This window comes from Drosophila gunungcola (genome assembly GCF_025200985.1).
Source record: "Drosophila gunungcola strain Sukarami chromosome 3L unlocalized genomic scaffold, Dgunungcola_SK_2 000005F, whole genome shotgun sequence".
Lineage (NCBI taxonomy): Eukaryota > Metazoa > Arthropoda > Insecta > Diptera > Drosophilidae > Drosophila > Drosophila gunungcola.
This window is the reverse complement of record NW_026453180.1, coordinates 3,268,526-3,281,785: the sequence shown is the minus strand read 5'-3', so window position 1 is coordinate 3,281,785 and position 13,260 is coordinate 3,268,526. Positions and strand designations below refer to the sequence as shown.

Here is a 13,260-nt window from a genome sequence, read left to right as displayed (position 1 = left end):
TTGAAATTTGAGTTTGAATTCGAAACGACCGAACGGCCGACAAAAAAAAAAAAACTTTCTAGCGAGCGGACGTGTGCAGCGGACGAAAAACAGAACAGAACTCAAGCAGTGGGACTGAAGCGGGGTGGCAAAGAAAGTGCCATATGAACTGAGTGTGCAAGCGGGAGCGAGCAACTGGGTATATTGTTGGTGTGTGCCTGTGTGAATTTCCGTGTGCGTGCGAGTGTTTGAGCAAACACAACAAACATTTTTCCAAGGAAGTTCCCAATTATGTCGACGGTTGAATCCTCCACTGCGGCGGTGCAGCAGCCGCCGTCCTCGACATTACCGTTGCTCGGCGACAACCAGGTGGTGATGCAGGCATCAACCAGTTCCGGCGGCTCCGCCTCCTCCTCCTCTTCGGGCGGGGGCGGAAATAGTGTGGTGGGCGTGCCGCTGGACACGCAGAGCAGCGGTGAGCCGCCGGCCAAGAAACAGTTGTTGGATTCGGGGGCCACCAGCAGCAGTTCGCTTTCCAGTGCCGCTGCTGCGTCGGGAATGCACGAAAAGTTGGCCCACCGCATCTCCAATGCCCTGTGTTGTGCCGTTTGCCTGGATCTGCCCAAGACGGCCATGTACCAGGTGAGTTGTGGAGTTGTTGCAGCAAAAAAAAACCTTTAAAAAACCGTTTTAAAAAGAATAAGAAAACTTAAAATATATGAAAATGCCTGTGTGTGTGTGCGTCATTCTGTATACAAACAAATCGTGGCAGCTCAGCTGTAGAGTAAAATACACCTCTCCCTCTCTCTCTGGGCCCCCTCACCCGCCCACGACACACAGCTGTGCCAGAGCGAGACGGCTGGCTGGGGCTCTCTTGCATTCGCCTTGAAAACATTCAGGGAGTGCGAGGGGGAACGAGCGCGAAGGGCGCACCTAGCAGCATAAGCAGAGGCAGTGCAGCGGACCCTCTCGCACTCGCACTCTCTTCCAACTAATGCAGTTTTATTGCGTTTTAGAAAACCAACCCCCCATTTGAACCGTTGCATTTCACACTATGAATTATGGCCCCCATCCCTCTGTCCCCTTCTCCCTTTCTTCTGCGCAGTAACATTTACTGCAGATTTTCTGTATTGCGTCATAGATGTTGGTATTGTGTCTTCTCCATGGCCTATTTTAAGCCGCAACAAATTAACAGAGATTCCTGCTTTTCATAATCGTTTACTCAGTTCTTTGGCTAGTTCCTGCATTCCTTTTCATTCACACTTGTGCGACGTCGTCGTTGTTGCTGTAACTGACGTTGATTGAATTTAATGCACAAATACACAGAATCTTAAAGAACGGGGCAGGGGCGTAGTCTGCGATTCGTCAAAAGGGGCTTTGACAATACCTCATGCACAGTATAAATCGATATGCTAGGATGAACAAAATTTAAACATTAAAATGGTTATTGTTAAGCTGATGAAAGTTGAGTGTTGCCACCAATAAAAAGTAACATACCTTCGAAAGCACACATGCATAAAACTATTCTTGAAAGGGGACTCCTAATCCCAAAACCCTCTGCCTGTGCCACTGAACTAACAGATCTTTTTACGTAATGCGTATGTGTAGGCTGACATTGCTCTCTTTCTCTAACACACATGTGCCAAGGCAAGGTAGAAATAACTGCGTCATTGAAATTGGTTTTGTATTACGGTATAAAGATAAATATCTGCTGACCCAAACAAGTATGTGAAATTAATCTTTTTTTACCCAAAAAGTAAAACAAAAAACGTGTCCGAAAGCCAAAAGAAATCACACAAAATGGCCAGGAACTTGAAGAAACCAGCAGAACCTATTAATTAGCTAAAAAGAATCCGTGATTGTTTTCCTTTTTGCATTTCCACTCTTCTTTATTTGTCTGTATGTATGCCAGCGCACACACACACGCTCTGCGATTTGTGCTCTCTGTTATTGTTTTGCTTTTGCCACTGCGTTGCTGTTGTTGTCTCGCTTTCGCACACGTCGTGGCAAAATCAGCTGTTTTGGGGCCCCTGGGCAAAAATAAATTCAAATAGTAAAACAGGAAAAAACAAAGTATACTACGCGTATCTGGCATTTGAAATGCATAAGAAGTTTTTGACGAATTTGAGGAATCAGCATGCTGCAGGTTTTTAGGACCTGCAATCTGGAACAAACTCGTTTTACCAGTTTCCCAGCCACATGTGTTGTTGCTGGGTTCTATGTGTGTGTTTGTGTGTGTGGGGGAAAGGTATACCTGAAAACACACCTGAGTCTTTTTTTTGACATCGTCGATCTTTTACGTGATTTCCTTTTTTACCTACGTCTGTTGACGTTCTCTTCCTCTTTCCACTCCCTATCTACAAAAACACCATCAGCTGGTTTTGTTGTGTCTGCGTTGTTTTGCGCTGTGTGTTATTGTTTTCCAGGGGAAAACGAGTTAAACTCCTTTGTGGATCCAAGATCCGCGGATTTTCCATTAAACAATCGGATTCGCAAGCAGCTGCTCTGCCTGCAGTTGGTCTAGGTCATAAATTTTCAATCAAATAACACGATTTCACGGGTTCATTCAACTGCAACAATACAGTAATACACTCGAATATCTCGGTATTCTGAACAGATACACAAAGAACACGGGAAAAAATTGGATTTTAAAAGTCAAAATATCATAAAACACTAGATCTTTAAGCAAAAAATCCATGCTTATCTCATGACATTTGAGGTTTTCATGGTTTAAATTACACACCATTTTCTTTAGCTAAACTTTTCCTAATGAAAGATAACAATTAATAAACTAAACAGAAATTGGACCCGGTACTACCCCCTACTACAACATATTTTTAAAAATTTAGAGGAATTGTGGAAATCATCAAAATATTTTATTATTTTTTAGGGAGATTTTTTTCTGCTTATATTTCAAATATCCCGAAAAGAAAACAAACGATGTCTGTAAAACCCATACCCACTTTTGCTTGGTAATGATTTCTGTGACGGTCCTCGTGATTATCAAAATTTTGTTATGTGCACAAGATACACAAGAAAACCATTGCTTATCGCTTCAAACTAGCGGCTCTGTCCACAAATAGTCCCGACGGACTATCGCTCGCCTCCTCCGGCGCTGAATATTTCCCAAAATAGATATAGAAATTCCAAAATGAGGGAAGCAGCCCGCATTCCACACAACAGAATTGTAAATAAACGCATGCGGCGATTTAATGAAGGTTTTCTTACAGCAGCGGGGGTTAAATTTCACATCGGGGTTTTCCACTTTATCTGGCCGTTATCGGTCCACTATATACCCGACCTTTCATCAATTGCTTGACCAACTCATCCGAAAACCAATTGAAGAACACACAACGTTTTAATTGGCTTTCAACAAAAAAAAAAAAGAAAAAAACAAAAAAAAAAAGATAATTTGTATGATAAAGTACGCTAAATTAAATCCAGAACTATCAACTATTTATGATTTTGATTTTTCTGCAACCTTATTTAGATAACTTTATTAGGAGAGCCTAATGATTAATCTTAGTTAAGATAATAATCCGATTTCGTAACCTTTGTAAGCACACGCAACAAAAAAAAAAGAAACATAAGATTGTAACTATAAATGCTAAGTACATAGAACAGATTTCATAATAGCATTAAAGTTTAACCCCAAAATGTATCCAAAACCAAAAAAAACCCAAAAAAATGAAACAAAGAACTGAATTGAATAAATTTGCAAAGGAGAGTGCAAACTTGAGAATGCAAAATAAAACCAAACTACAACATAGCGTTTTTATTTCAATCAAAAAAAAAAAAAAAATACACAACCGGAGCCTCTAAGCTAAACATTTTCAGACCTCCCTTCAGATCACCTCCTGCCGAGAAATCCATGCCTCACCACCACCCTCCTCTCCCCAAAGAAATCTCCAAAATAGATTCATTCATTCAGAACACACCCACTCACACCCATTAATACAAACAAGCTATCTGCAACAAGGCCGTATTTTGACTAATAGAAAACTTTTCTTCTTTTTTCTTTAATTGCAGGTTAATTTTCATTCCACTTTTGTTTTAGTTTTCAATCTCTATCCATCTACCAGTCGATTGTTTAGTCGTGAATTTACTAAAATTGCATTTCCCTTTCTCTCTGCTCTTTTCATTTTCAGTGCCAGATGGGTCACTTGATGTGCGCCGCCTGTTTCACCCATCTTCTGGCGGATGGACGGTATGAATTCACTCTAAAAAACAAAATAACAATCTTGCAAAGGCATCTTTTAACTAACACTAACTGAGTGACGGTTTTTACCCTTTTCAAAATGTTTTTTAAATGTTTTTAGCCTGCGCGATCAAATTGCCACTTGCCCCAATTGCCGTGTGGAAATATCAAAGAGCACTGCTTCCCGAAATTTGGCTGTGGAGAAGGCCGCTTCCGAATTGCCCAGCGAATGTCAGGTGAGCCTTATAATAATTCCTATTTCGATTCAATTCTAATTAACTTATTTTGTTCTATAGTTTTGCAACAAGGAGTTCCCTTACAAATCACTTGAACGCCATGAACAACACGAGTGCCAGGAGCGCCCCACCAAATGCAAATACCACCGCATTGGCTGCCAGTGGCGTGGACCCTTTCATGAGAGTGAGTAGTGCCCCTCATCTAAAAAAAAATATATATATAGAATAACCCATATAATGATAAAAATTTTATTCAATCTATAGCTAACGAACACGAGCGCAACTGTTTGCATCCGCAGAAGTCTGGCTACGAGGTAATGTCGGCCCTGGAGGCCCACGATGACAGGATTAAGGAGGAGAAGAAGATGTTCAACACGCTGATTGACTTGCTTAGCTACGAGAAGATCATATTCAATGGTGAGACATTCCGGGCTATTGAATTTTAATGCTCATTGAAATTAAGATTAATTGTTCATGGTTATTGTCATAAAAGTCATGCTCAAATGCGGGCAGTAAAAAATGTTTATGGTTGACGGTTTATAGATGGAGTGTCATACAATGTCATAAGGGTATTCTGTAGAGATCTTGGTATATAAAAACCAGAGATCGAAAATAATCATTATTTGGGAGAGAGAATTTTAAACATCAAAAACCAAACTTCACTCTTGCCCAAAAAGTATATAAGTTATTGGAAACAGCCTAATATAAAAATAAAACAGTTAAATAACGACTATTTGTCTTTACTAAGTGCTTTTCGAAAATAAAAAGCCGTTTAGTAGGAATACTATTATAAGTTACATTTGTTGGTAACAACTAACAAATCTTTTAAAAAGAAAAGTCTTAAATAACAATTATGTATTATTTGTGTAAAAATAGGTTCTGCTAAAATATAAATATCATTATTGTAAGTTAATTAAGTTGGTAACATATATCTAAATAACTTTTTATTTCAATTTACCTCTTAATCTATATATTTCTATTTACTCTTGCAGACCTTCAGATGAAACCCTATCGGACGGACGAGTACGTGCACAAGCTGTTCTACGAGACGGCCCGCTTCTCGGCCTTCAACCAGCAGTGGGTGGTGAAGGCTCGCATCAACAATAGCCAGCGCGATCCTCACCAGTCAAACGAGCGGACCATCACCTATCAGCTGATCCTGAAAACAAAGACCAGCACACCGATGAGCATACACTTTTTCGCGCTAAAGGGCCCCTTTTCGGATATGAAGGTGTCCACGCAGATATACAAGCACGAGTTCACTGAGACGGTAAGTCTATATACTTGACAATGGGATGTCACAAAAATCTGTGAAGAAATTAATGCATTCCTTTTCCCTTCCATTTCAGAGTACCGAAAGTGAGTATTATGTTTTGCCACTACCAGATGGCATCGGCGGTACCGGCTCAAGTGAATGCAACCGAATGCTGGCCAACAAAGGCATTAACTTCCGGTGAGAAACTTTGAAATGACTTCTCAAATTCGTATTTAATAAACATTTGCCCCTTGCAGCCTGCTTATGTTTCTGCTGAACAAGTAAACACGTTCACTGTGCAGCCGATAACGATTTTCAAATTAGCTTAAGTTTGTTGTTTCAAACTCTTAATGTGCAAAACCTAGACATAGTTGACTTATATTTTCTATATATAAATGTATATGTATAACTTCGAAATGGAGACCACGAGCCTAGCCTAACAGAGACCCGCTCCCCGCGAACCCACAGCCCGCAATCCACAGAAACGTCGTATTTTGCAATCAAGATAAACACGATAAAACGCAGACGTAACGCGGAAGGTTGTAACCTAAGTTTAGTATGTAGTCTCGCCTACATTTTGTACATGAGATAATGCCATTTTATGGAGACACTTTTCAATAGCTATGTTAAATTTGCTGTTAGTGCTGGTGGCGAAATGGAATCGATTGATGGACAAGACGGCCGATGCGTGTGGACTATATAATGTTTAATTGATCTCACAGGAAGGAGCCAGCAGCCCGCGCTAACCCGATAATACCGATAATAACCATAAACTAGCTGTAGATTAACTGTCCGGACGCAAGGACCTCGAGTCCATGGCTCCGCTTTCACCGTAAGAAGAACAACACCAAGTTGAAATTCGAAACCTTAGCAGGCGCATATATAACGCTCTATGGATATAATGTAGCTCTAGATTACTACGATCACATAGCCCGGGACTAAGCAAAAACACCGAAAAAAAGTAAACAAAAAATCGAGTCCTCACGTTCAAATCTTGTCTAATCCTCGTTCTGTTGACCCTCCTACGATTTAATGCTTACAACTTACATTCGTATGTGTAATATTTATATGCATCGTTAAATAATAACTATACCTAATGCATATATAATAAAGATACTTCTTAATAAACATCAGGGTGGTTTTAGTTGGGATAGGTTAAAGAAAACAATAAACCAAATTTTGGAAATTTAAATAAATTTCCAATGATTATCGTTATGATGTTAATTTTGAATCATTATTTTAAATATGTTTTCTGTAGACCAGTTATTAAAAGAACTGGACTAAAAGGAGGTTTTTGTAATGCTTAATTGTTAAATGAACTGAAAAAGTGTAAGGTTTACATTTTTTTTTTGGGTCAACAGGATTTGTTGTCATATTTTTGTGACGTTTAAAAAAGATAGTTAATAGTTATTAAAAAGGGTACTTCCAGAAAGCAATAGTCTTCTTTATTCACTCTTAAACATGATTTTCTGGCTTTTATAAATATGTTTGAACGATTTTTCTACAAATATAATTAAATGAAGAACTAGTTTTTGTTGTTTGAGGCACTCAACAGGTGAATTGAAGAAATTTATTTTAATGGCCATTTTTTCTATTATATGAAGTAAAGATATTTCTTAAAATATAAGTATACCTAAAACCGACTTCAAGGGAGCAACAGGATTCTATTCATCATCGTCCTCCTCCATCGCCTGGTACTTGTTGCGCACATGGGAGGCGATGACTTCGCGGGGATTCTTCTTGAAGTTCTTGTCCTTGATGAGCTTCTCGAAGGACTTCACGCGGTTCACCATTTCCGTGCGTTTTTTCCGGATCTTTTCGTTGGCAGTTAGGGGAACTTCCGGTTCGGTAAGAGCAGCCTGTTCGCTGGCATCCTTTTGCTTGGTTTTCACCAGATTGTAGATGTCCTGCAGGGATGGTAGTGCATCCCGGAGTGGCTTTAGGTCCCCAATGACCTTGGTCTTCTCGCGGTTCTTGCGCGCCTGCTCCTCCTTGCGTTCCTTTCGCGTTTCGGCGAATCGCTTTAGTAGTTTCTTGTGCTTAGCCTCGGATTTCTCCTTTTTGGTGGTCGTCTTTTTGGGCGCGAGTGTTTTGTGGAGCAGTGTGTCCTGGCGCAACTTCGCCTGCATATCCTGCGCCTTCTGCTTGGCCGCCCCCACCACGCTCTTGGCCTTGGCCCTCACATTTCGCTTGGTTTTGGCCATTTCAATTGGTTTTTCTGCTCAAAAAAATCAAAACAAACGGACAGCGTGTTAAATTCCCAAAATCGGTGCTGACACAACTGGGTATCTCTGTAATCGTTATCGGTAATGAAAGCTAGCCAAACGCGGTAGAAAAATAGCTACAGATAGCCAAAAAAATAATAATGTTTTTTGATAAAATATTATTATTAATATTTGTTTTCTTTATGCGAGATTTTAACAGCTTTTTGATAACAGTCAAGTATATTGTTAGATAATAGGCTATAATTAAATATCACCGTATTTTTAAATCCTAGCTAGAACATAGCTAGATCTATACAATTGGCATACTTTCATCCCTGGTCGACGCCTTGTTATCGGTTATCGGCGAACAGCTGACTGGCGGCATCCAAATTTACAAACAATTTGCTGATTTTATTTGTTCTATGCAAAATGGATTACGATTTCAAGATGAAAACGCAAATTGAGCGTACCAAAGTGGAGGACCTGTTCAACTATGAGGGCTGCAAGGTGGGGCGTGGCACCTACGGCCACGTCTACAAGGCGAAATGGAAGGAGACAAGGTGAGCTGTGGTCATTTCTGAGTGCTCCAAATTGTTCCAATATATATAATTTAAATTTCTCCAACTCTAAGCGATGGCAAGGAGTATGCTTTAAAACAGATCGATGGCACTGGGCTGTCCATGTCCGCCTGCCGCGAGATCGCTTTGCTGCGCGAACTGAAGCACCAGAATGTGATCACCCTCATCCGGGTGTTCCTGTCGCACAACGACCGCAAGGTGTTCCTGCTGATCGACTATGCGGAGCACGATCTCTGGCACATTATCAAGTTCCATCGGGCGGCCAAGGCTACCAAGAAACAGGTGGTGGTTCCCCGTGGCATGGTCAAGAGTCTGCTCTACCAGATTCTGGACGGGATTCACTATCTGCACAGTAATTGGGTGCTGCATCGCGATCTGAAACCGGCCAACATCCTGGTCATGGGCGATGGCAACGAACGGGGTCGCGTTAAGATAGCCGACATGGGTTTCGCGCGCCTTTTTAATGCCCCGCTGAAACCACTGGCGGATCTGGATCCCGTGGTGGTCACCTTTTGGTATCGTGCCCCGGAACTGCTGCTCGGCGCACGGCATTACACCAAGGCCATCGACATCTGGGCCATTGGCTGCATCTTTGCTGAACTACTCACCTCAGAGCCCATCTTTCACTGCCGCCAGGAGGACATTAAGACCAGTAATCCGTATCACCACGATCAGCTGGACCGCATCTTCAATGTGATGGGCTTTCCGCAGGACAAGGACTGGGAGGACATCAAGAAGATGCCGGAACATCATACGCTGACCAAGGATTTCAAGCGTTCCACTTACTCCACCTGTTCGCTGGCCAAATACATGGAGCGGCACAAGATCAAACCGGACAGCAAGGCCTTCCATCTGCTGCAGAAACTGCTGCTGATGGATCCCAACAAGCGTATCACCTCCGAACAGGCCATGCAGGATCAGTACTTCCAGGAGGAGCCGCTGCCCACGCAGGATGTGTTCGCCGGCTGTCCTATACCATATCCCAAGCGGGAGTTCCTCACGGATGACGATCAGGAGGACAAGTCGGACAACAAGCGACAGCAGCAGCAGCAGCAGCAACAGCAGCAGCAGCAGCAACAACAGCAGCAGCAGCAGCAACAACAGATGAATGCCGAGCCGAATGCCAAGAGAGTTAGATTATCGGGAGCTGGAAACCAGCAGGATTTCCATCATCAGCAGCAGCAGGCCCAGCAGCAGCAGCAGCAGCAACAACAGCAGCAGCAGCAGCAACAGATGATGTTCAACCAGCAGCAGCAGAACTTCCAGCAGCGATTCAACTGAGAGACTGACAAATGCAGCATTTTTTCTACCACTAGCCTTCTAAGTATTTAATGACCTTAGCGCGTAAAGCATACAAAACAATTAAAGTGTACAACCTAGTACCACTCGCTGAAACGGGCTATTGCTTGGACCCACTTGTCCATCCGGGTTGCTATGGTTTTGTACTCTTTGGGCCGCGGCTCGAAGATCCGCTCCACCTGCCGGAAACACTTGAGATCCTCCACATTGCGCCAGATGCCATGGTTAATGCCCGCCATGAATGTGGCGCCCATTATGCTGCTCTCCGCATTCTCGGCCCGCTCCACACTCAGCTGGCTGAGATCGGCCAGGAACTGGCAAACGAAGTCGTTGCGGGAGACGCCGCCATCAACTCTGAAATATAAGTAAATTTATAGTTTAATTAGTTATCTACCAACTATAATAATAAGCATCGGGTCAGCCAAATGTTTTTTATATTTAAATTAGCAGCGAGTTAAATCTTTGCCTTTTGGTATACCTTTTTTTTGTGTTCCTACAAATAGGTTTTTTTGAAAAGGAAATAACTGACAATTATGGTAGAAGTTCACCAAATGCTTACAATATTTATTACTATCCCATAGTTTAAATAAGCAACTGGTTAAGTTTTTTTGGCACTTCTTTTTTTATGTTCCTACTTTGCTTAATTGTCTATTAAAACAATAATAGGTTATGGGAAGGAATTAAGTGAGTAATCTACCAAATGTTTGCTGAATTTAAATGACTACCTGACAGTTAAATTGACTGTACAAAGTATATGATGTATTCGCACCATGATTCATAAGTAAACAACAAATTATTTCTAAGATTTACCTAATCCTTTGAAGCTTCTGGGAGGTTTCCCTTTCAGCAGCATCGATTAGTTGCACCAGGCGAAAGACTATACTCTCGAGAAGAGCCCTCACCATGTGAGCTTTTGTGGTGGACGGACTAAGGCCAATGAAGCCACTTGCTGAACGATAATCGTTCACCGGGGGCTGTCAAAGATAATGTGAGGATTAGTTAATCTCAAATTGGTTACAGTAGAGATTGCAAATATAACTTACCCCCAGGCCACTAAAGGCAGGCATAAAGAACACACCATTAGTGTCGAAAACAGACTCTGCAATATCCGACGTATCCGCAGGATTCTCAAATAGCTCGCAGGATTGCGCCCAGGTGACCACGGTGCCAAAGTCATGGGATGCTCCCTCAATGCAGTAGATGGCTTTGCTTTTGATTTGCCACGCAACCAGTGGATACATTCCAGAGACGGCAGCATGACACCGTTCACCCGTGACCAAATTCAAAAACGCTCCAGTGCCCATGGTGACCTTGACATCGTTATTCCTAAAGCATTGGGAGCCCCACATGGCAGCCGTTTGGTCACTTAGTGAAGCAGCAATGGGAATCTTTGTGTTGGCCCAATCCGGACCCAAAGCTGTAGGATGCAGGTGTCCGAAACCCTTGTAGCCATTGTCCACCACACGGGGCAGGATTTTGGACTGGAATTAATGCAAGTATACAAAATAAATATAAAAGACAAGAATTATATACCCTTGCAGCCATTACAAAAACGAGGTATTCGATTTTTATGGGTAAATGTTAAAAAAGCAATGAAGCTATGTCGATTTTACACTGCATTTTTTTTTATTGTTCGCTGTTCGATTTTAATAATATTATCAGCGTTATTCTAAAACAGTATTTCAAAATTAACTTGTAAAAATTGTTGTATTATTTTTTCAATTGTTCCTATGGGAGCTATATGATGCTGATCAAAAATATGTAAATACTTGATCGAAATAATATTTGATTGAAATTATAATACTCTATGTTGGGGCTTACAAATCATAATATTTAAGAGAATATATTAGACTCACATTGATGCCAAAGAGCCAACCGATAAGCGGCGACCAACTGAGCGTGAAGGGATCATACAATCCCGTTGCCGTGCTTGAGGTTACATCGGTTATGTGCTCCACATCCTTATCGCGACTGTTGCCTGTTCTCAGCTTGTGCAGGATCCACGAGTCCAGCAGTTCCACGCGGGCTTTTTTCTGCATCAAAGCCTGCTTCAGCTTCTTGTTGTGCATTATTTCGAAGAGCAGTCTCGGCGTAACTTGGCCATTCATCAGTTTAAGGACACTTCCGGCCAGGAATCGTGATTGCCGGGTCAGCAGGAACAAGGCATAGGAAAACCAATTCATGGAGCTCTTTGTCCAGCTGGCATTCCACTGCTCCACCAGCTCATCGGCGCGCAGGTCCTTCCAGGTGATAAAATTGTGGTAGTACTCGCCACTGCGATGATCCCAGGTGAGAAAGGTACAGCGTTGCGTGGAGATCGTGAGGCAGGTGATGTCCAAGGGCGACAAATGGGCATCTGCAAATGGTATAGTATTTGAAATGATTAAATATTGTTTTTTTTTTTAGTAAGGGTGAAGAAAGAGTTAGTCATATAATTATGGTTACAGATACCATTAAATACCACTTATTTTAATTCTTTATAAAAAAAGTATTGTTTTTCGTTTGCTTAAGTATTCCTGGGGCTTATTGTTCTACATGCAGCTGTTTTTTAACAGCTTTGTAAACTTTTTAATAGTAAACCAAAGGCAATTAAAAATCATTAAAAATCAAAGCCTGTTACTAAACCTGTTGTTGCTTTTATGGTATCCGATACTCACTTTTCACCGCCAGCCTAATAACATTTACAATTTTACGCCACAAGCTCTCCGGTTCGATTTCGAAAAAGCCCGGCTGTGGGTTCAGTAGCTCCACCTAATTGCGCCAAAGGTCAAAAGTTTAATAACTTTGCCCCCATGGGTCACTTGAAGATCGAATCACTTACGGCATCCACGGCCGATCCCCTGACCACACATCGTTCGTCCAAAATGAAGCACCGCACACAGGTGGTGCCCACATCCAGAGCGGCAATGAAAGTGGGTGATCCCGATCCTGAATCTCTGGGGGAATCCAAGTCCTGGGGAGCTCCCCCTCCCGATTTTTCAGCTACTTTTGCTGGAGGCGCCGACATGTTTCGCAGCGCACGCTCCGACGATCACTGACTTTTGGACGCAGTTACTCCAGTCTTCTCCATTTCGCTGCTGTTATTGTTATTGTTCCGGCGAGCTCTCATTTTTTTCTCAGATTTTCTTATCAAAAGTGCTTGATTTTTGTTTTTGTTTGTCCAGATGATAACCAGTTGGTGTCAGGGTTGTCACCTTTTTTTTCAGTAGCCAGAAATCGACTAGCTAGAATATAGCTGAGCAAAATAGCTAACTTAAATTTACACTAATAATAATAATAATATTCATAGCTAAAAACAAAGCTATAACAGTGTTGCTAAACACACAAAAGCCCATAACTGATTGTTTTCGCAGCGACAGCTCTAATCGGCGCATATTTCAAATCTAGAAAACCATAATATTTTGATAAGAGGCACGATGCACTAGCATGAGTCGTTCAGGATTATGATTCTTATCACTTGCCGAGTGATAACCCCGCTAAATTTAGAGCACTATCGACCCACCCCACAAAA

General features: G+C 41.8%; 4 protein-coding genes across 4 annotated transcripts; 2 read left to right on the top strand and 2 right to left on the bottom strand.

The window, feature by feature from the left end:
* Nucleotides 1–26: 26 nt before the first annotated feature.
* LOC128259594 (zinc finger TRAF-type-containing protein 1 homolog) lies at nt 27–6,796 on the top strand. The gene is made up of 8 exons (XM_052992140.1): nt 27–621; nt 4,128–4,186; nt 4,299–4,413; nt 4,474–4,597; nt 4,678–4,830; nt 5,406–5,683; nt 5,763–5,866; nt 5,926–6,796. The coding sequence occupies exons 1-8, from the start codon at nt 271–273 to the stop codon at nt 5,951–5,953; spliced, it is 1,212 nt and encodes a 403-aa protein (XP_052848100.1). The 5' UTR covers nt 27–270; the 3' UTR covers nt 5,954–6,796.
* A 401-nt stretch (nt 6,797–7,197) lies between these two features.
* LOC128259608 (ribosome biogenesis protein SLX9 homolog) lies at nt 7,198–7,953 on the bottom strand. The gene has a single exon (XM_052992164.1). It carries the CDS (start codon nt 7,870–7,872, stop codon nt 7,333–7,335), a length of 540 nt encoding a protein of 179 aa, XP_052848124.1. The 5' UTR covers nt 7,873–7,953; the 3' UTR covers nt 7,198–7,332.
* Nucleotides 7,954–8,208: 255 nt separating this feature from the next.
* On the top strand, nt 8,209–9,817 carry LOC128259589 (cyclin-dependent kinase 8). The gene is made up of 2 exons (XM_052992134.1): nt 8,209–8,432; nt 8,504–9,817. The coding sequence occupies exons 1-2, from the start codon at nt 8,302–8,304 to the stop codon at nt 9,729–9,731; spliced, it is 1,359 nt and encodes a 452-aa protein (XP_052848094.1). The 5' UTR covers nt 8,209–8,301; the 3' UTR covers nt 9,732–9,817.
* Nucleotides 9,751–12,932, bottom strand: LOC128259584 (putative glycerol kinase 5). The gene is made up of 6 exons (XM_052992125.1): nt 12,571–12,932; nt 12,407–12,500; nt 11,606–12,105; nt 10,793–11,230; nt 10,560–10,723; nt 9,751–10,103 (listed from the first exon to the last, which is right to left on the bottom strand). The coding sequence occupies exons 1-6, from the start codon at nt 12,754–12,756 to the stop codon at nt 9,827–9,829; spliced, it is 1,659 nt and encodes a 552-aa protein (XP_052848085.1). The 5' UTR covers nt 12,757–12,932; the 3' UTR covers nt 9,751–9,826.
* Nucleotides 12,933–13,260: the final 328 nt, after the last annotated feature.